General features: G+C 56.4%; 1 protein-coding gene across 1 annotated transcript in view; it reads right to left on the bottom strand.

Moving 5' to 3' along the window:
- Positions 1–15,899, bottom strand: part of PPP1R9B (protein phosphatase 1 regulatory subunit 9B) — a 49,321-nt gene that overhangs the window by 21,244 nt on the left and 12,178 nt on the right. Inside the window, exons 2-3 of the mRNA XM_073325565.2 lie at positions 5,251–5,383; positions 1,792–1,912 (exon numbers count right to left, since the gene is read on the bottom strand). Coding sequence (XP_073181666.1) covers positions 1,792–1,912; positions 5,251–5,383 — 254 coding nt within the window. The remainder of the gene's footprint in view (positions 1–1,791; positions 1,913–5,250; positions 5,384–15,899) is intronic.

Raw genomic sequence — 15,899 nt, 5'->3', positions numbered from 1 at the left:
GCTCTATGTGTTTACTTGCAAATGGGGTGAGTGTATATTGTGTGTTTATGTGTTTGTGTGTGTTGTCTACTGGTGTGTGGATGAGTTGCCATCACTTTATAGCTGGCCTATGTTGGTTCAGCTTTACCGGTTCAAACTGACCCCATTATAAGTTCAGTTTAAATCCATGTCAGTGTCCCCACACAAAGTAGCACTGAAAATTTTGCGAGGCAACCAGCCTGAGTGTTAAATGCCAGAGATCAGAACATACCCACTTTGCAGGGGTGTCAGTGGCAACCCAAATTGCCAGGGAACGGAAAGTCCAGCCGAGACCCTCCCGCATTTGATTGTTTGGGCTGCACTGAAGCAGGCTGGGAAAAGACTGTCTGATTGTGCTCTCCCTAGAGACCCTTCTGGGAGGGAGTTATGTGAATTGTGAAGCCCTCCAAGTCAGCAACATTGAAATGAATACAGAAATCCGTTACAGATGCAAACAACCAACACACAGACACGTTCCCCGCAACTCACCATGAGCACATGGAGAAGACGGTGTGCAGCACACAGTAACACAGAGACCTACAGACTGCAGTGCGGAGTCTTGCAGGACTTCTCTTTCTGAAAGCCCCACCGCCTGGAGTCAGGTGTTTGTGTTTGAATCTCATTTTTAACAACAACGTGAATTTCTAGCTCCACTGGTGACAGAGAAGAGCTTGAAAATGCTACTCTCGCCCCCTAAAGCCTCGAAACAAGGAGGCTAATAAGAAGCCCAAAATAAGAAGATTTTTTATTTTGTAAAAATCTCATGACTTCAAAGCCAATTTCATGCTTTTTGGAGGCCTGATGGTGATTTTGGAATGCTTGGGGGTTGGCAATTCTGCATCCACAACTACACAATCAGCACTCGGGCTTGTCTACTATGCCAATGGTACACAACTCAGACTGCAGGCAGAAGCAGCCTAGGCACAGAGAATAATTAACGCAACAGGGCATTGTTAGCAACTCATTTGCAACTCACAAGCTCCACACACACAACCACTGTCACACACACACAGAGTGCTTCATACACAGCAACACAACTAGAACACACAATGCGAAAAGCAGCATGTGTACACACACACTACAAAGCTAAATAAAGAGCAATGCAAAGCCAAGAGATACAACAATAGCCAGCCCACCCCTTCACACACACACACAAACCACACCAGCAGACTGGTGTGCAATATAGACAAGCTCCCAACCACACTCTTATGATCAGTTACAAAATACACAAAGTACTGTCTGCAGCCAAAATGTCGATAATTCCAAATGGGAGAGCCTGGGACTAGAGTAGCTGGGAGCTCCCCCCACAGCCAGCGCTCCTGCCGGGATCCTTACAGCACCCCCTACTGGGAGAGGCGGGGACTGGAGTAGTCAGGAGCTCCCCCCATGGCCAGTGCTCCTGCCCTGATCCTTACAGCACCCACTGCTGGCAGAGGTGGGGACCAGGGTAGCCATGGCCAGCGCTCCTGCCCTGAGCCTTACAGCGCCCCCTTCTGGGAGTGAAGGGAACAAACAGACTGATAGTAAAGCATGTGTGTTAGAGGGGGCAAGGGTCCATGTATTCTGGAGCTGAGCATTACAGGAGGATGCTCAGTTTTGGGATTCAGACTCTCATGAGATCTGGATTCAGCTCCTAGACCCGCCGCCAGCCTCTGTGGGTTTGATGCCAGCATCGCTGGGCGAGGCTCCCCGGTCTATGCTAAGTAGGGGGTCTGGCGAGAAGACTCCAGTGTTCCCTTCTGGCCTGAGAGTCTCTGACTTCACCGGGCTTACCTGCCGTCCCGGTGGGCCGCTCCCCCATCGGTCACCGTCTTGACGAAGATGCCGAGCTTCTCAAGGCCCATGTCCGCTCCGGCACCCATCCCGATAATACTGATTCCCAGCCCCTCGGAGTCTGCGAGAGAGAGACCCGTTGTCATCACGGGTCGCGTGGGCCGCCGCTGGGGGACTCCGAGCCAGGCCAGCACCCTCCCCTCTGTCCAGTCACCCCAAGAACCACGCCTGGTGAACAAGGGCTGACGAGCACTGGGGCAGCAGGGATGCACCCGCTGCGGGACGGGCAAATGCCAATGGAAGGGGCCTGGCACAGAGGGCTCCTGCGCTTGCCAGGACAGGCCCCGGGGGCAGGAGGAAAGCGAGGAAGTAGCAGGAGAGAAGAATAGTGTTTATTACAGCGAGAGGCAAGGACAGATGGCAGCTAAATTACGGGAGGCAGCATGCGTGGGAGGGTGAATGACTGTGTGAGAGAAAGGAAACCAAAGGAACGAGTCAATGTGAAGAAGAGCGCCCAGGACGGGCACTGCCAGATCACACCTGACGGCACATCAAAGCCCCATAGCCTGGCTTCCCTGCAACATCAGAGTTTGGGGCCAGCTAACCTGAGTTCTCACTTCCTGCCATACCGGCTTCGCACCCAGGCCCAGCAGGGCGGGTTGGCCTAACTCATAGGGCTGAGCTGGGAGACCTGAGTTCTATTCCCCCTGCCCCTTGCCAGGTCTCTCGGCCCACCCTTTGTCTCTGTAGATTGTAGGGGTTTGGAGGCAGGGTCCTTCTCTCACTCTGGATGTACAGCGCCCAGCACAGTGGGGCCCTGGTCTCAGCTGGGGCCTCTGGGGTTTACCGTAAGACACGTCACAACATTCGTTTCCATAGCCCGACGGGATCCAAACACTGGCCCATCCAACCCAGTATCCTGCTTCCATTAGCAACCCACACCTGATGCTTCAGAGCGAGGAGAGACTTCCCGCCCCCTGGGCATTGCGCCTTGCCATGCTGCGCCCCGCCTTCCTTGCCAGGCAAATCCCCAACCCCCAGGGGATCGGCTTACGTCCAGAAACACATGGCTTAGTGCCCCTGGTGGCACGGATCTTAGCTAATCGACCAGTGCTGCAAACATTCTCCACCCCTCTGAGCTCCTGCTGCGCAGTGACACAGGTCCCGCCAGCCTGGGATGGCAGCATCTCCTCCAGCCTCCTCCAGCCTCACCAGCTGCTTGGTTCCCCCATGCACCCCTTGCTGTGGACTGATCCACCAAGGAGCCTCACCAGCTTCCTTCCCTTAGTCAAGCCCCCTCAAGTTTGTCTTCCTCCTGGGATCTTTCACACGCGAGTCCCACCCCAACCTCGAACCCTCTTCCCTGTCGATCCCTCCCAGGGCGAGCTCAGCGCTGAGAGGGGGAGGCATCGACACACCACACACGGGGGCTTGGCAACGTGCTGTCTCTCTCCCGTCTAAAGCACGGCAGCATCCTGTTTGCGTTCGTACCAGCTGCTGTCTGCTGGGCAGACGCCTTCTCTGAGCTACCCTGGCCCCACCCCGGCCTGCTTCTCAGAGCATCCTGCAGGGGCAGAGAGGAGAGCTTTTCACTAGTGCATTCACTTACACTCAGTGAGTGGGTGTGCACAGTATGTGTGTGAACTGGAGGGGGTATGCATGAAGGGTACGTGTGTGAACTGGGTACGTGTGTGAACTGTGCGTGCAGTGGTGTGTGTGTATGAGTGAGTGTGCAGGGTATGTGTGTGAACTGGGGGTGTACAGTGAAATGTGTGCATGAGTGGATGTGCACAGTATGTGTGTGAACTGAGGGGTGTGTGCGTGCAGGGTATGTGTGTGAACTGGGATGTGTGTGAACTGGTGTGTGTATGAGTGAGTGTGCAGGGTATGTGTGTGAACTGGGGGGTGTACAGTGAAATGTGTGCATGAGTGGATGTGCACAGTATGTGTGTGAACTGAGGGGTGTGTGCGTGCAGGGTATGTGTGTGAACTGGGATGTGTGTGAACTGGTGTGTGTATGAGTGAGTGTGCAGGGTATGTGTGTGAACTGGGGGGTGTACAGTGAAATGTGTGCATGAGTGGATGTGCACAGTACGTGTGTGAACTGAGGTAGGTGTGTGAACTGGTGTGTGTGTGTGCAGTAGTGTTTGTGTATGAGCGAGTGTGCAGGGTATGTGTGTGAACTGGGGGGTGTGAATGCATGCAGGTGTGTGTGGAGGGGAACGTGTGCAGATTGGCGTGCAGCCTGCATGTACGCACACAGGAGGGTGTATGTACAGATGTTTGTGTATGAATGAGTGTGCAAGGAGGTGTGTATGTTTGACTTCTGTGTGTGTGCACGCAGCCACATGCATGCAAAGGTGAGTGTGAACTGGTGTGCAAGAATGTGTGCGTGTCCACATGTGTGTGAATTAGTGTGCCGGGGTCTGTGTGTGTTTGAGAGAGGAATGAGTGTGCACGAGGCTGGGACAGAGGCTGTGTCTGAGTCACTGAATGCTTTGAGTGCATGAAGGGAACGAGTGTGTGAGATGAACACGTGAGAACTGCGAACGAGTGAGTAGCTTTGTGTGAGTGGGAGGGATGAGGGGGTGTGGATGAGGGGGTGAGTGCAGGGAGGCTGGGTGTGCACATGTGCACGAGGGGATGTGTGCCAGAGTGTGTATGTTGGATGAGTGTGTGAGGTGGTGTGTGCAACTGTGCTGGGGATGAATCAGTGAGTAGGTGGATGGGTGTGTGTGCAAGTGTGTGTATGAGTGTGCGAGTGCATGGGGGAGTGTGTGTGTGAGTGTACACGTTCAGGGTGGAGTGTGTGTGTGCGAGTGTATGTGGGAGTGTGTGTATGAGTGTGCGAGGGCATGGGGGAGCGTGTGTGTGAGTGTACACGTTCAGGGTGGAGTGTGTGTGTGCGAGTGCATGGGGGAGCGTGTATATGAGTGGGCAAGTGGATGTGGATGAGCATGTGGGGGATGCGTGTGTGAGGGGTGAATGTGCGAGTGCGTGGGGGATGAGCGTGCAAGTGTGGGGGGGTGTGAGTGTAGGGGGATGAGTGTGCGGGTGTACGTGGGATGAGTGTGCAAGCGTACGGGAAGCAGAGGCCCCGCTGTGCCCCAGGTCAGATGGAGCAGCGTGAGGCTCACGCCCAGGCCCTTTCAATGCAGCTCTGGCTGCGCAAAGCAGCCTGTCCCGGGTCACAAACGGCCCTGAGACTCGCAGGGCCCCCCGGCCGGTGGAAGGGCTCCCCACCTACCCGCTCCCCCCCGCCCGGCACTGTGGCTATTTTCTGCACCCACGGGACGCCAGGCAGGTGTGAGAACAGCTGGCTCCAAGCCCCCCTCAACCATTCCCCCCATCCTAGCCCCGAGCCCAGGGTTGGGGTCACTGAGTATCCGGCCCTTAGCCTCCCCAGTGCCAGCAGGGAGAGCCCCCCGCCCAGGCAGTGCCAGCCTCTCCCTTCCTCACCTTTCTCCAGCTCCACCGGGAAGAGGTCTAACCTCTCCACCCGCTTCTCCAGCTCGTACTCAGCCGAGGCAGCCATGGGGTCCACATCCTCGTTCCGGCGGTCGTAGTCCTCATTGGAGTAGGTGCTGAATACCTGCATGGAGCCGGGGGGTGGGGGTGGGCGTTAGGGGTGCCTCCGGCGAGGGGGGAGCCGGGGAGGAGAAGGCACCCGGCACCCCACTGGCAGGCGAAGGGATGGCTCTCTCTTCCCATACATCCCTACAGCAGCTAAGCCTGTGGCCCCAATCCTGAAGCTGGGGTGTCCCGTGGCCTCAGGGCCTCATAGCCCCACAGAGGTGAAGGGCTCCCCCCAATTACAAGGACCGAAGTGTCACCGTGGCAACCTAGCGGGAGGCTGGGCCTTGGGTTTAAGTCATTGGCTGTGGGGTTAGCTCCCGAATCCCTGTGTGGCCTCAGGCTGATCCCCCCATTTCTCAGACGGGGTTCTGTGAGGATAAAGCCCCCATCTCCAACGAGTGTTTATATTACCAGAGCGCCTACGGGGCCCAGCTGAGATCCAGGCCCCGTAGTCTCTGCCGCCAGGAGCTTACAATCTAACGGGACAAGGGCGACAAAGGGTGGGAGGGGGAACGGTACCACTGCGAGATGGCCTGGGTCCTCAAATGAATTCAGGCTCCTAACGCCCATTGACACCCTGGAAATCAAGGCGCCTGGATCCATTGGAGGACCTGGGCTGAAGTGACTTGCCCAAGGGCAGAGCCTAGAATAGAACCCAGGTGTCCTGGTTCCTCCCCATGACGCCGGGGCTCCCAGAATGCGGCGGACTCAAAGCCCCCAGGGCTTAGCTGGATTCACAGCGACCAATCTCCCCACTGCAAGCTGCCCTTCCAATGCTCCGAGGCTCCGGTTACCAAGAACCCATGTAATCATGAATAAATTACAAGGCATTCTCCTCCCGGAAAGCCACCAGACCCACGTCTGTAATTACAATGGGAATGGGATCACCCGGCGGTACCGGAAATTCTCCTCCTGCTGCGTCCCTGGGGGCACATGGCTGCCCCCCCCCCGGCACCGTGAGCCTGCCAGCCCCATGCCACCCAGGGGCGGGGGCAGTGGTGCGTATGAATGAGCCTGCAGGGCACCTGTGTGCCCGCGGTGTGCGACAGGCTGATTGGCTGTTCAGGGGGCAGCTGGGTGTTTTAGGCAATGCCAGCAGGTGGATCAGGTTGCAATGTGGGGTTGCGCAGAGATGCCGTATCCCCCTCGCCTTTTGCTTGCAGGCCTCACTTGCACCATGCAAGGGCCCTGGCTCCTTCACCCACAGCAGGGGCCTCGCTTGGCGTCCATCCCAGCGGGCTTTGGGTCCCCCAAGTAGGGGAGCAAACAGCTGAGGGGAGACCAGGGAGGGCCCCTGGATCCCCTCACCCCCTTTAGCACAGACACCCTTGAGCTGAGTGAGACACCCACTGGACTGAGCAGGTAGAAATCAAGCCTCCACCCACCTATCCAGGCAAGTCTACCAATGTCAGGGGTTCCAAGCACCTGGTTGGAGGTCAGGGGACACGAGCTGCGTCCCTCCATTAAGGACCGAGGGGCTAAATCCACCCCCAGCACGCCCGCAATCTTTCGTCTCCACGGCACCCAGATCAAGAGGGGAACCGTCATATAGGGCAGGTGGGAATCCCGCCTGCAAGTCCCACCCCAGCTTGCCCACATGGGCCCTGATCCCGTTCCGTGGCGAAGCCCTGGAGTAGGGGGTTTGGATGGAACGGCTCCGAAGCAAACGTTTCTTATCTCCTACTCCAGGCTCTGAGTAACTCCCAGCCCCCACCCCCTCCTCTGGCACCACTCGGGACTAACAAGGCCTGAAAGATTTCCATTAGCTGCCTTGGCATTGCCTCTGCCATTCTCCTGCCAGCTTCAAGTCCACCCCCAGATGCCAGCAGCACCCACGGCCGTGCCGGCCCTCGCTGACTCTGGCAACGGTGCCAGCTTGGAAGGCAGAGGCCCTTTTGCAAGCATCACCTCAGTAAGTGGCCGATGAACTAAAAAAAATATTACTTAGCTTACAGTAACACCTAGAGACCCTGACGGAGACCAGATCCCCACCGCGCTAGGAGCCGTGAACGCACAGAGATCAGATCCCCACCGCGCTAGGAGCCGTACGCGCACAGAGAACGGATCCCCACCGCGCTAGGAGCCGTACGCGCACAGAGATCGGATTCCCACCGCGCTAGGAGCCGTACGCGCACAGAGATCAGATCCCCACCGCGCTAGGAGCCGTACGCGCACAGTGATCAGATCCCCACCGCGCTAGGCGCCGTATGCGCACAGAGATCGGATCCCCACCGCGCTAGGAGCCGTACGCGCACAGAGATCGGATCCCCACCGTGCTAGGAGCCGTACGCGTGCAGAGATCAGATCCCCACCGCGCTAGGAGCCGTACACACGCACAGAGATCGGATCCCCACCGCGCTAGGAGCCGTACACACGCACAGAGATCGGATCCCCACCGCGCTAGGAGCCGTACGCGCACAGAGATCAGATCCCCACCGCGCTAGGAGCCGTACGCGCACAGAGATCTGATCCCCACCGCGCTAGGAGCCGTACGCGCAAAGCCGTACACGCACAGAGATCAGATCCCCACCGCGCTAGGAGCCGTACACACGCACAGAGATCGGATCCCCACCGCACTAGGAGCCGTACGCGCAAAGCCGTACACGCACAGAGATCAGATCCCCACCGCGCTAGGAGCCGTACGCGCACAGAGATCGGATCCCCACCACGCTAGGAGCTGTACGCGCACAGAGATCAGATCCCCACCGCACTAGGAGCCGTACGCGCACAGATATCAGATCCCCACCGCGCTAGGAGCCGTACACGCACAGAGATCAGATCCTCACCGCGCTAGGAGCCGTACGCGCACAGAGATCAGATCCCCCACCGCGCTAGGAGCTGTACACACGCACAGAGATCAGATCCCCACCGCGCTAGGAGCCGTACACACGCACAGAGATCGGATCCCCACCGCGCTAGGAGCCGTACGCGCACAGAGATCGGATCCCCACCGCGCTAGGAGCTGTACACACGCACAGAGATCAGATCCCCACCGCGCTAGGAGCTGTACACACGCACAGAGATCAGATCCCCACCGCGCTAGGAGCCGTACGCGCGCAGAGATCAGATCCCCACCGCGCTAGGAGCCGTACACGCACAGAGATCAGATCCCCACCGCGCTAGGAGCAGTACGCGCACAGAGATCGGATCCCCACCGCGCTAGGAGCTGTACACACGCACAGAGATCAGATCCCCACCGCACTAGGAGCCGTACGCGCACAGAGATCAGATCCCCACCGCGCTAGGAGCTGTACACACGCACAGAGATCAGATCCCCACCGCACTAGGAGCCATACGCGCACAGAGATCAGATCCCCACCGCGCTAGGAGCCGTACATGCACAGAGATCAGATCCCCACCGCGCTAGGAGCCGTACGCGCACAGAGATCAGATCCCCACCGCGCTAGGAGCCGTACACACGCACAGAGATCGGATCCCCACCGCGCTTGGAGCCGTACGCGCACAGAGATCAGATTCCCACCGCGCTAGGAGCCGTACGCGCACAGAGATCAGATCACCACCACGCTAGGAGCTGTACACACGCACAGAGATCGGATCCCCACCGCGCTAGGAGCCGTACGCGCACAGAGATCGGATCCCCACCGAGTGGCTAGCCCAGGTTGCCGTGTCTACACTGCTCTTTTAACCCAAGTTAGTGAACCCGAGTTCTGAACCCAACTTGGCTTTGCAGTGCAGTATTCTCCGAGTAAAAGGCTGCCCAGGAGGAGTGCTGACACTCTAAACGGACAGGACAGAGGGGAAGCGATTTCTCCAAAGCGGCTGACCTGGTCAGCGATCGAGGTGGGACTAGAACCCCGCGCTCGGCCAGGACCCTGCCAGGTGTCACACCCCGATTCCCTTGGGTGAGGCAGTCTCTGTCCATGTGTCTCCTGATGCAGCCTGGCTGGGTGGGGGCTGGAAATTTCAGGAAAACCTGGAAGATTCCGGCAGAGCTTTCCTGACAAGTGTCCTCCACACTCATGGTGCCAAAGGTACCTAGAACTTTGTCCATGCCAGCCTGAGCTAAAAGGCTCCTAAGGGACACCCAGCATAGGGTACCCATGCCAGGGCTCTCTCTGAGATTAGGGTGCCAGGGAGCACCCACCCAATGGGTCAGTTTCAAGGGGCTATCCCTGGATTACTACAAACCCCAGCATGTTTGGCTTGGGGTCTTGCCCCACCCCCAGCAAGCTGACTGGCTGTCAGCCAGGGCACCCAGAGGAGGTCCGTGCCCAGGAATGTGCGTGGATGGGCGGCGTGGGAGCAGGCAGGGGCCGTGGAGGAGCCAAGCTGGAACGGAGTCAAGCGGAAAATGCTGATAGGGCAGAATCGCCAAGGGCGGGAGGAAGGGATGGAGGAGATGGAAATGGGACCCTCTCTTGAAGTTAGATCGGGGGGGTCTTGGAGATGTCAGGTTATGAAGTGGATCCCTCATCCTGGAGGGGACCCCACGCAGCCTGAGCGGAGCTAGAAGAATGGCGGGGGACCCACTGAGAACGCATGTCATCCGCAGACTTTGCAGGTGACATGCGTGCTGGGGAGGCTCAGATGGTGGCAGGCGGACGGCCGTGCTGCCAGATTAATTAGCACCGTCCCGGGCTTCCGGGGGAAAAGTTTTCACGCTTCGTTTCTCCTGCGACAGCCTGCAGGGCTCGATTACAGGCTGGAGTGAGCGTGAGAGACGAGAGGGGTGGGGAGAGCATGACGCCCACCACTGCGATACCCAGCGCGCCTGGGATCTGCAGGCTGCTGGAGGGGCCGGGGGAGCCGGGAGCCGCACAGGGCCGGCGGGGCAGGGGGAAGCTGTGATGCATGGGGATAGACAGAGAGATGTGTACACTTGGGATTAGATAGCTAGACAGCTAAAAAGCTGAGGCAGGCAGATCCACGGCCTGGTATTCACTCATCTAGAAAGCTCTCTTTCCAATCCCAACGCATGGCCTCTTCTCCTGCCATGGGGATTTCCTGCTCTCAGCCTGGTACCCGGCAGCTTCCTCTTCCCCCATAGCCGACCGGGCATGGCCGTGGCAGGGCACCTCCGGCAGGAGGACAACCCTGTCCCCCAGGGGTTCTGCTCCTCTCTGGAGAGAAGCAGGCCTGGCCATTCCCCATGGAGGAGGACATTTTAGCCTTATAATTAAAAGCCAGGAAGTAGGTCAGGGGGTCCTTGGCAGGGAGTCGGAGGGTTTTTCAGAAGCTGCAGGTTCGTACCCAGCCCGGCTCACTAGTGACTAGAAGTCGTGACCATCTGGAGGCTGATATGACACCAGTTAGCGTTGGAGCCTAGTCCTGAGTGGGGGAGGAGTCTGCAGCTCCAGGAAGAGGGAGCGCTGGGGAACGGCGCCATGCGGGTTTTAAGGATGCAAGGTCAGACGCTGCTGTTACGTCTCACGGGTCAGCGGAGCCCAGCCCATAACCAGCCCCAGACAAGCAGCATATGCAGCCAGGTCCAAAGTCAATAGGAGACTTTCTGGTACCAGCAAGGAATCAACAACTTCCGCAGCTGTCTCCTGCCCACAAACTGACCCCCTCCCCGTGCCCCAGTTAGCTAATGAACCAGAGCGACACAACACGGGCCCTGACCCGCGTCCTAGGGCAGCCGTGGGGCTAAACTCTTGCTCTGTGTTACTCTCCCAAGTAACCCAGACAGAGCAGAACCTCAGACGCCCTGATGATTGCAGGAGGCCTGCCACCAGCCAAGGCCCCCGCTCCCGCGATGGGAAGATCCCTGTGCACTGCAGACCCTCCCTGTCCTGAGGATGTGAGAATCCAAGCGAGCTGTCACACACAAGCTGCCAAGCGCTCCCAGCTAGGGAGTTAAGGGCTCTCTGAGTGCTCCTGGCGCAGCACACACAGGGGAGTCGTGCCTGGCAGCCATCTGAGGAAAGCACACGCATTCAGGCCAGGATTTCCCCGTGCGTGTGTCCAGCAGGGAGAGCAGACCAGGGTCAGAAAAGCAGACATTTCTACTAGGCTGTCTATCCCCTGGGAAGAACCGGAACTGGATCTTTGTGCCCGCCCGGAATGGACTCTGGGTGCAGCCCCTCCCCCCAAAGAAGAGCTCTAGGAACGGAGTCTATCTCGGGCATGAATCTTCATCGGTGGGCTTGTGTGTGTGTGCATAGAATCAGAGACATGTCGGACTGGAAGGGACCTCCAGAGGCCATCTAGTCCAGCCCTATCCACTGAGGCACGGCTAAGTATTAACTAGCCCATCCCTCACAGGGGTTTGTCTGACTTGCTCTTAAAAACCCCCAATGATGGAGATTCCACAGCCTCCCGAGGCAATTTATTCCAGTGCTTAACTACCCCGACAGGAAGTTTTTTCCTAATGTCGAACCTAAATCTCCCTTGCTGCAATTTAAGCCCTTTGCCTCTTGTCCTACCCTCAGTGGTTGAGCAGAACAATTGATCAATCTCCTCTTTATAACAATCTTTAGCGTACTTGAAAATCACTGTCACGTCCCCCCCTCAGTCTTCTCTTTTCCAGGGCACACAATTTGCTTTCTAGTAAGTCATATTTTCTAGGCCTTGAACCATATGCGTTGCTCTCCTCTGGACTTTCTCCAGTTTGTCCCCCTCTTTCCCGAAGTGGGGCGCCCAGACCTGGATACAACGACCCCAGCTGAGGCCTTATCGGTGCTGAGTAGAATGGAAGAATTACTGCTCGTGTCTCGCTTACGACGCTCCTGCTAATACATCCCAGGATGGTGTTTGCTTTTATGGAAACGGTATTACACTATTGACTCACATTTCATTTGTGGTCCACTATAACCCCTGATCCTTTCCTGCAGGGCTCCTTCCTAGGCAGTCACTTCCCATTTGGTATCTGTGCCACTGATCATTCCTGCAGGACTTTGCATTTCTCCTTATTGAATTGCATCCTGTTTATTTCAGACCATTTCTCCAGTTTGTCCAGCTCATTTTGATTTCTAATCCTGTCCTCCAAAGCGCTTGCATCCCCTCCCAGCTTGGTATCGTCCGCAAACTTTATGTGTGTGCTCTCTATGCCAGGATTCAAATCATTTATGAAGCTATTGAACACAACCAGACTCAGGACAGACCCCTGCGGGACCCCCCGCTCGATACACCCCTCCAGCTTGACTGTGAACCAAAGATAACTACTCTCCCAGCCAGTACGATTTTCCAACCAGTTGGGCATGCACCTTATAGTAGGTTCAGCTAGGCTATATTCCCCTAGTTTGCTTCTGAGATGGTCATGTGAGACAGTCTCAAACGATATTGTGTGTGTGTGCAAGCGTGTGTGTATTTGTGCACGTCTGGGCGGGTGTACACACAGATGAGCAGGGACACGTACACAAGTATGCGTACACTTGTGCACACAGAATCATAAAAAGAACAGGAGGACTTGTGGCACCTTAGAGACTAACCCATTTATTTGAGCATAAACTTTTGTGGGCTACAGCTCACTTCATCGGACAGAATATCAGGATTGGAAGGGACCTCAGGAGGTCATCTAGGCCAACCCCCCTTGCTCAAAGCAGGACCAATCCCCAGTTTTTGCCCCAGATCCCTAAATGGCCCCCTCAAGGATTGAACTCACAACCCTGGGTTTAGCAGGCTGATGCTCAAACCACTGAGCTATCCCTCCCCCCATATAGAAACGTGTGGGCACATGCATGAGCACGTACGCTCATGGGCACAAACACAGGCTCATGCCTGTACACACGTGTTTGCGTGTGCCTGGGCACACGCGCACACGTGTCTGCTGGTACCTAGTGCAACATCCAGGCGGCGAGCCCAGCTCCCTGCTGCCTGTGGTTAAACAGATGCAGCAGAGCCTCAGAACCTCCGTTTGTTCCCTTCCCTCGCTGCATTCAGAGACCCAGCTCTGCAGCTGCGGATTCCAACCGGTGAGTCCATAGAGAGCAACTCCCTGACATCCGCTCCGGGGGGAGAGCGCTCGGATTCCCTTCTCCGCCAGGACCCGGAGAAGCTCCACGCTCAGAGCACAGAGAGATCTTTATCCGCAGGGTTTTGGCAGGCAAAGGCCTCGGCCTGACTGTGCAATGGGTGCGGGCGGCTGCAGGAGGTGCAGGATGGGGAAGGCGGCACAGACGGGGTGAGTAGGTCTCCTGGCCGATGGCCAGGGAGTATCTGCACAGTGCTGCTGACAGGGGAAAGAAAGTTTCTTTGCAGAAGAACACCTGGGACTAGGGACCGGAGTTCAAGCACTGTGAGTGATGAGTAGGGCCCTCCCAAATTCACTGTCCATGTTGGTCAATTTCACGGTCATGGAATTTTAAAAATTGTCAATTTCGTTATTTCAGATACTTCAATCTGCAATTTCAGGGTGTTGTAACTGTGGGGTTTCCCGACCCACAAGGAGGTTGTGGGGGGGGAGGGGCACAAAATTATTGTAGGGAGGTTGCGGTGTTGCCACTCTTACTTCCTTCAGAGTTGGGCAGCTGGAAAGTGACAGCTGCTGGTCGGGAGCCCAGCTCTGAAGGCAGCACCATTGCCAGCAGCATGGTATGGTATCGCCACCCTTACTTCTGCACTGCTGCTGGCAGGGCACTGCCTTCAGAGCTGGGTGCCTGGCCAACAGCCGCCGCTCGCTAGCCACCCAAATCTGAAGGCAACACAGAAGTAAGGGTACCACAACCCCCCTACAGTAACCTTGCGAGCCCCCTCCACCTCTCTTTTGGGTTGGATCCCCCAGTTTGAGAAACGCTGGTCTCCCCTGTGAAATCTCCACAGTATAAGGTACAAGCACACAATAGACCAGATTTCACAGAAGGAGACCGGATTTCACAGCCCGTGATGCATTTTTCATGTCCGTGAATTTGGTAGGGCCCTAGTGATGAAGTTCTCTGCATGCTGGCCAGGGCCATGATACCTTGCAGGGCCTAGGGCTACAATGCTCTCTGCAAAATCCAAGACCCATAATCCATATCTGGTGGCTTCTCTTGGAAGAAATCCAGGGGTCCCCCGCTGCCCTCTCCTCTGCCCAAACAGCTCGGCCAACTGCTCCCTACTTGTCCTTCCTCCGCTCTTGGCCCTATTAGTCCCCTATGCCTGGGACCTCCTTCCAGGACGCAGTCATAGCCATGCCGCCCTCCCCTGAAAACCCACTGCAGGGCTGGACTGCCCAGGCACTAGATCACATGGAATTGTTCTGTTTGTACAGTGCCTGGCACAGCAAGGTCCTGGGCCATGACTGGGGCTCCGAGTCGCTACAGTGATACAAACCATAAATACTCATCACGATGCTAACCTCCGGGCACGCATTCTCCACTCAGAGCGCTCAACTCTCCGCAGCAGGGATGTGATGGCCATGAGCCTAGCGCCCTTGAGGAGTTGTATGTATTCTGTGCTGCCAGGCCCAAGCATTTAAAAATCACGAGTCAGGCCCCTGCCCCAAAAAATCAGGAGATTAAAAAAAAAAATCTCATGTTTTTAAGCCAAATATGATGCATTTTAAGTTCCTTTTGTTCCCCTTCTGCTTTTCAGGCCTTTAGGGCTCACATTTTCAAACTCTCTCAGCAACCACCAAGGTCCCATCTTGGCTGACACCGCGGGTACCAAAGCAGGGCTAAAAGCCAGAGCTGCTGCAGCTTGACCTACAGTCTAGCATCCCCTAGCTTGGGCTGTAACAGACTCCGCTTCTCTGCAGATCAGGCACGGGGTGGGAGTAGGGGGGAACCAGGAACACACACTGACCCATAGTCACGCTACACGAACAGTCAATTCGCAGCAAGCTGGCACGTGAATCTACCTTGCACTAGCCTACCAGATTGACTGACTGTGTAAATCCATCTGATGCGCTTTTATAGCTTGTTAATGTGCTTTGATTAGTCCCATTTCAAAAAGGACTAGATCAAAGTGCATTAACGACTGTTAATGGATGTCAGGAGGGTCCACATGGACAGTTAGACCATGGCAGGGGAGCGCGGGGTAAATTCACACCCCAGTTTGCTGCAAACTAATTATGTGGCCTGGTCCACACTTAAAATTTGGAGCAAGTTAGCTCAGCGTGAAAAATTCACACCTGGAGGCGTTATCGCTAAGATGAGCTAAAAGGTGTAGATGCGGCTAGGTTGATGGAAGAATTCGTCCGTCACCCTAGCTACCATGGCTTGGGGCAGTGGGTTACCCACATTAATGTAAACACCACGTAAATCACATGAGTCCAGGAGCTGGGGAATTACAAACACGCAGCTCCCTCCCCCAGGTCACGAGACTCAGGATCAAATCGCAAGCACGAGCAGCTCCATACGTAAGACACAGCATGAAGAAGCTGAGATCTGACCATCTCCTTCAAGAGATGGAGCGAGGGGCACAGAATTGAGTACGGCAGAGGTCTGCCTGGCAGGCTAACAGCCCATGGCAAGGGTGTCTTTGCCAGTCCAAGCTGTTCCCCTACACTCACACCTCAAGACCAGTTGTAGCCTGAAGCCGCAAAGCCCTGGAGGCTGGGGGGGGGGGGCAGGGGGAGACACTTCTTTCATGCCAGATGAAGGAAGGAAGGGGTCCAGCTTTTCTCAGAGCCCTTGTGCTGGTCATTTTCC

This window comes from Lepidochelys kempii, chromosome 27, assembly GCF_965140285.1.
Source record: "Lepidochelys kempii isolate rLepKem1 chromosome 27, rLepKem1.hap1, whole genome shotgun sequence".
NCBI lineage: Eukaryota > Metazoa > Chordata > Testudines > Cheloniidae > Lepidochelys > Lepidochelys kempii.
Note: the sequence above shows the minus strand (reverse complement) of the source record. Positions and strands in the feature narration are given on the sequence as shown.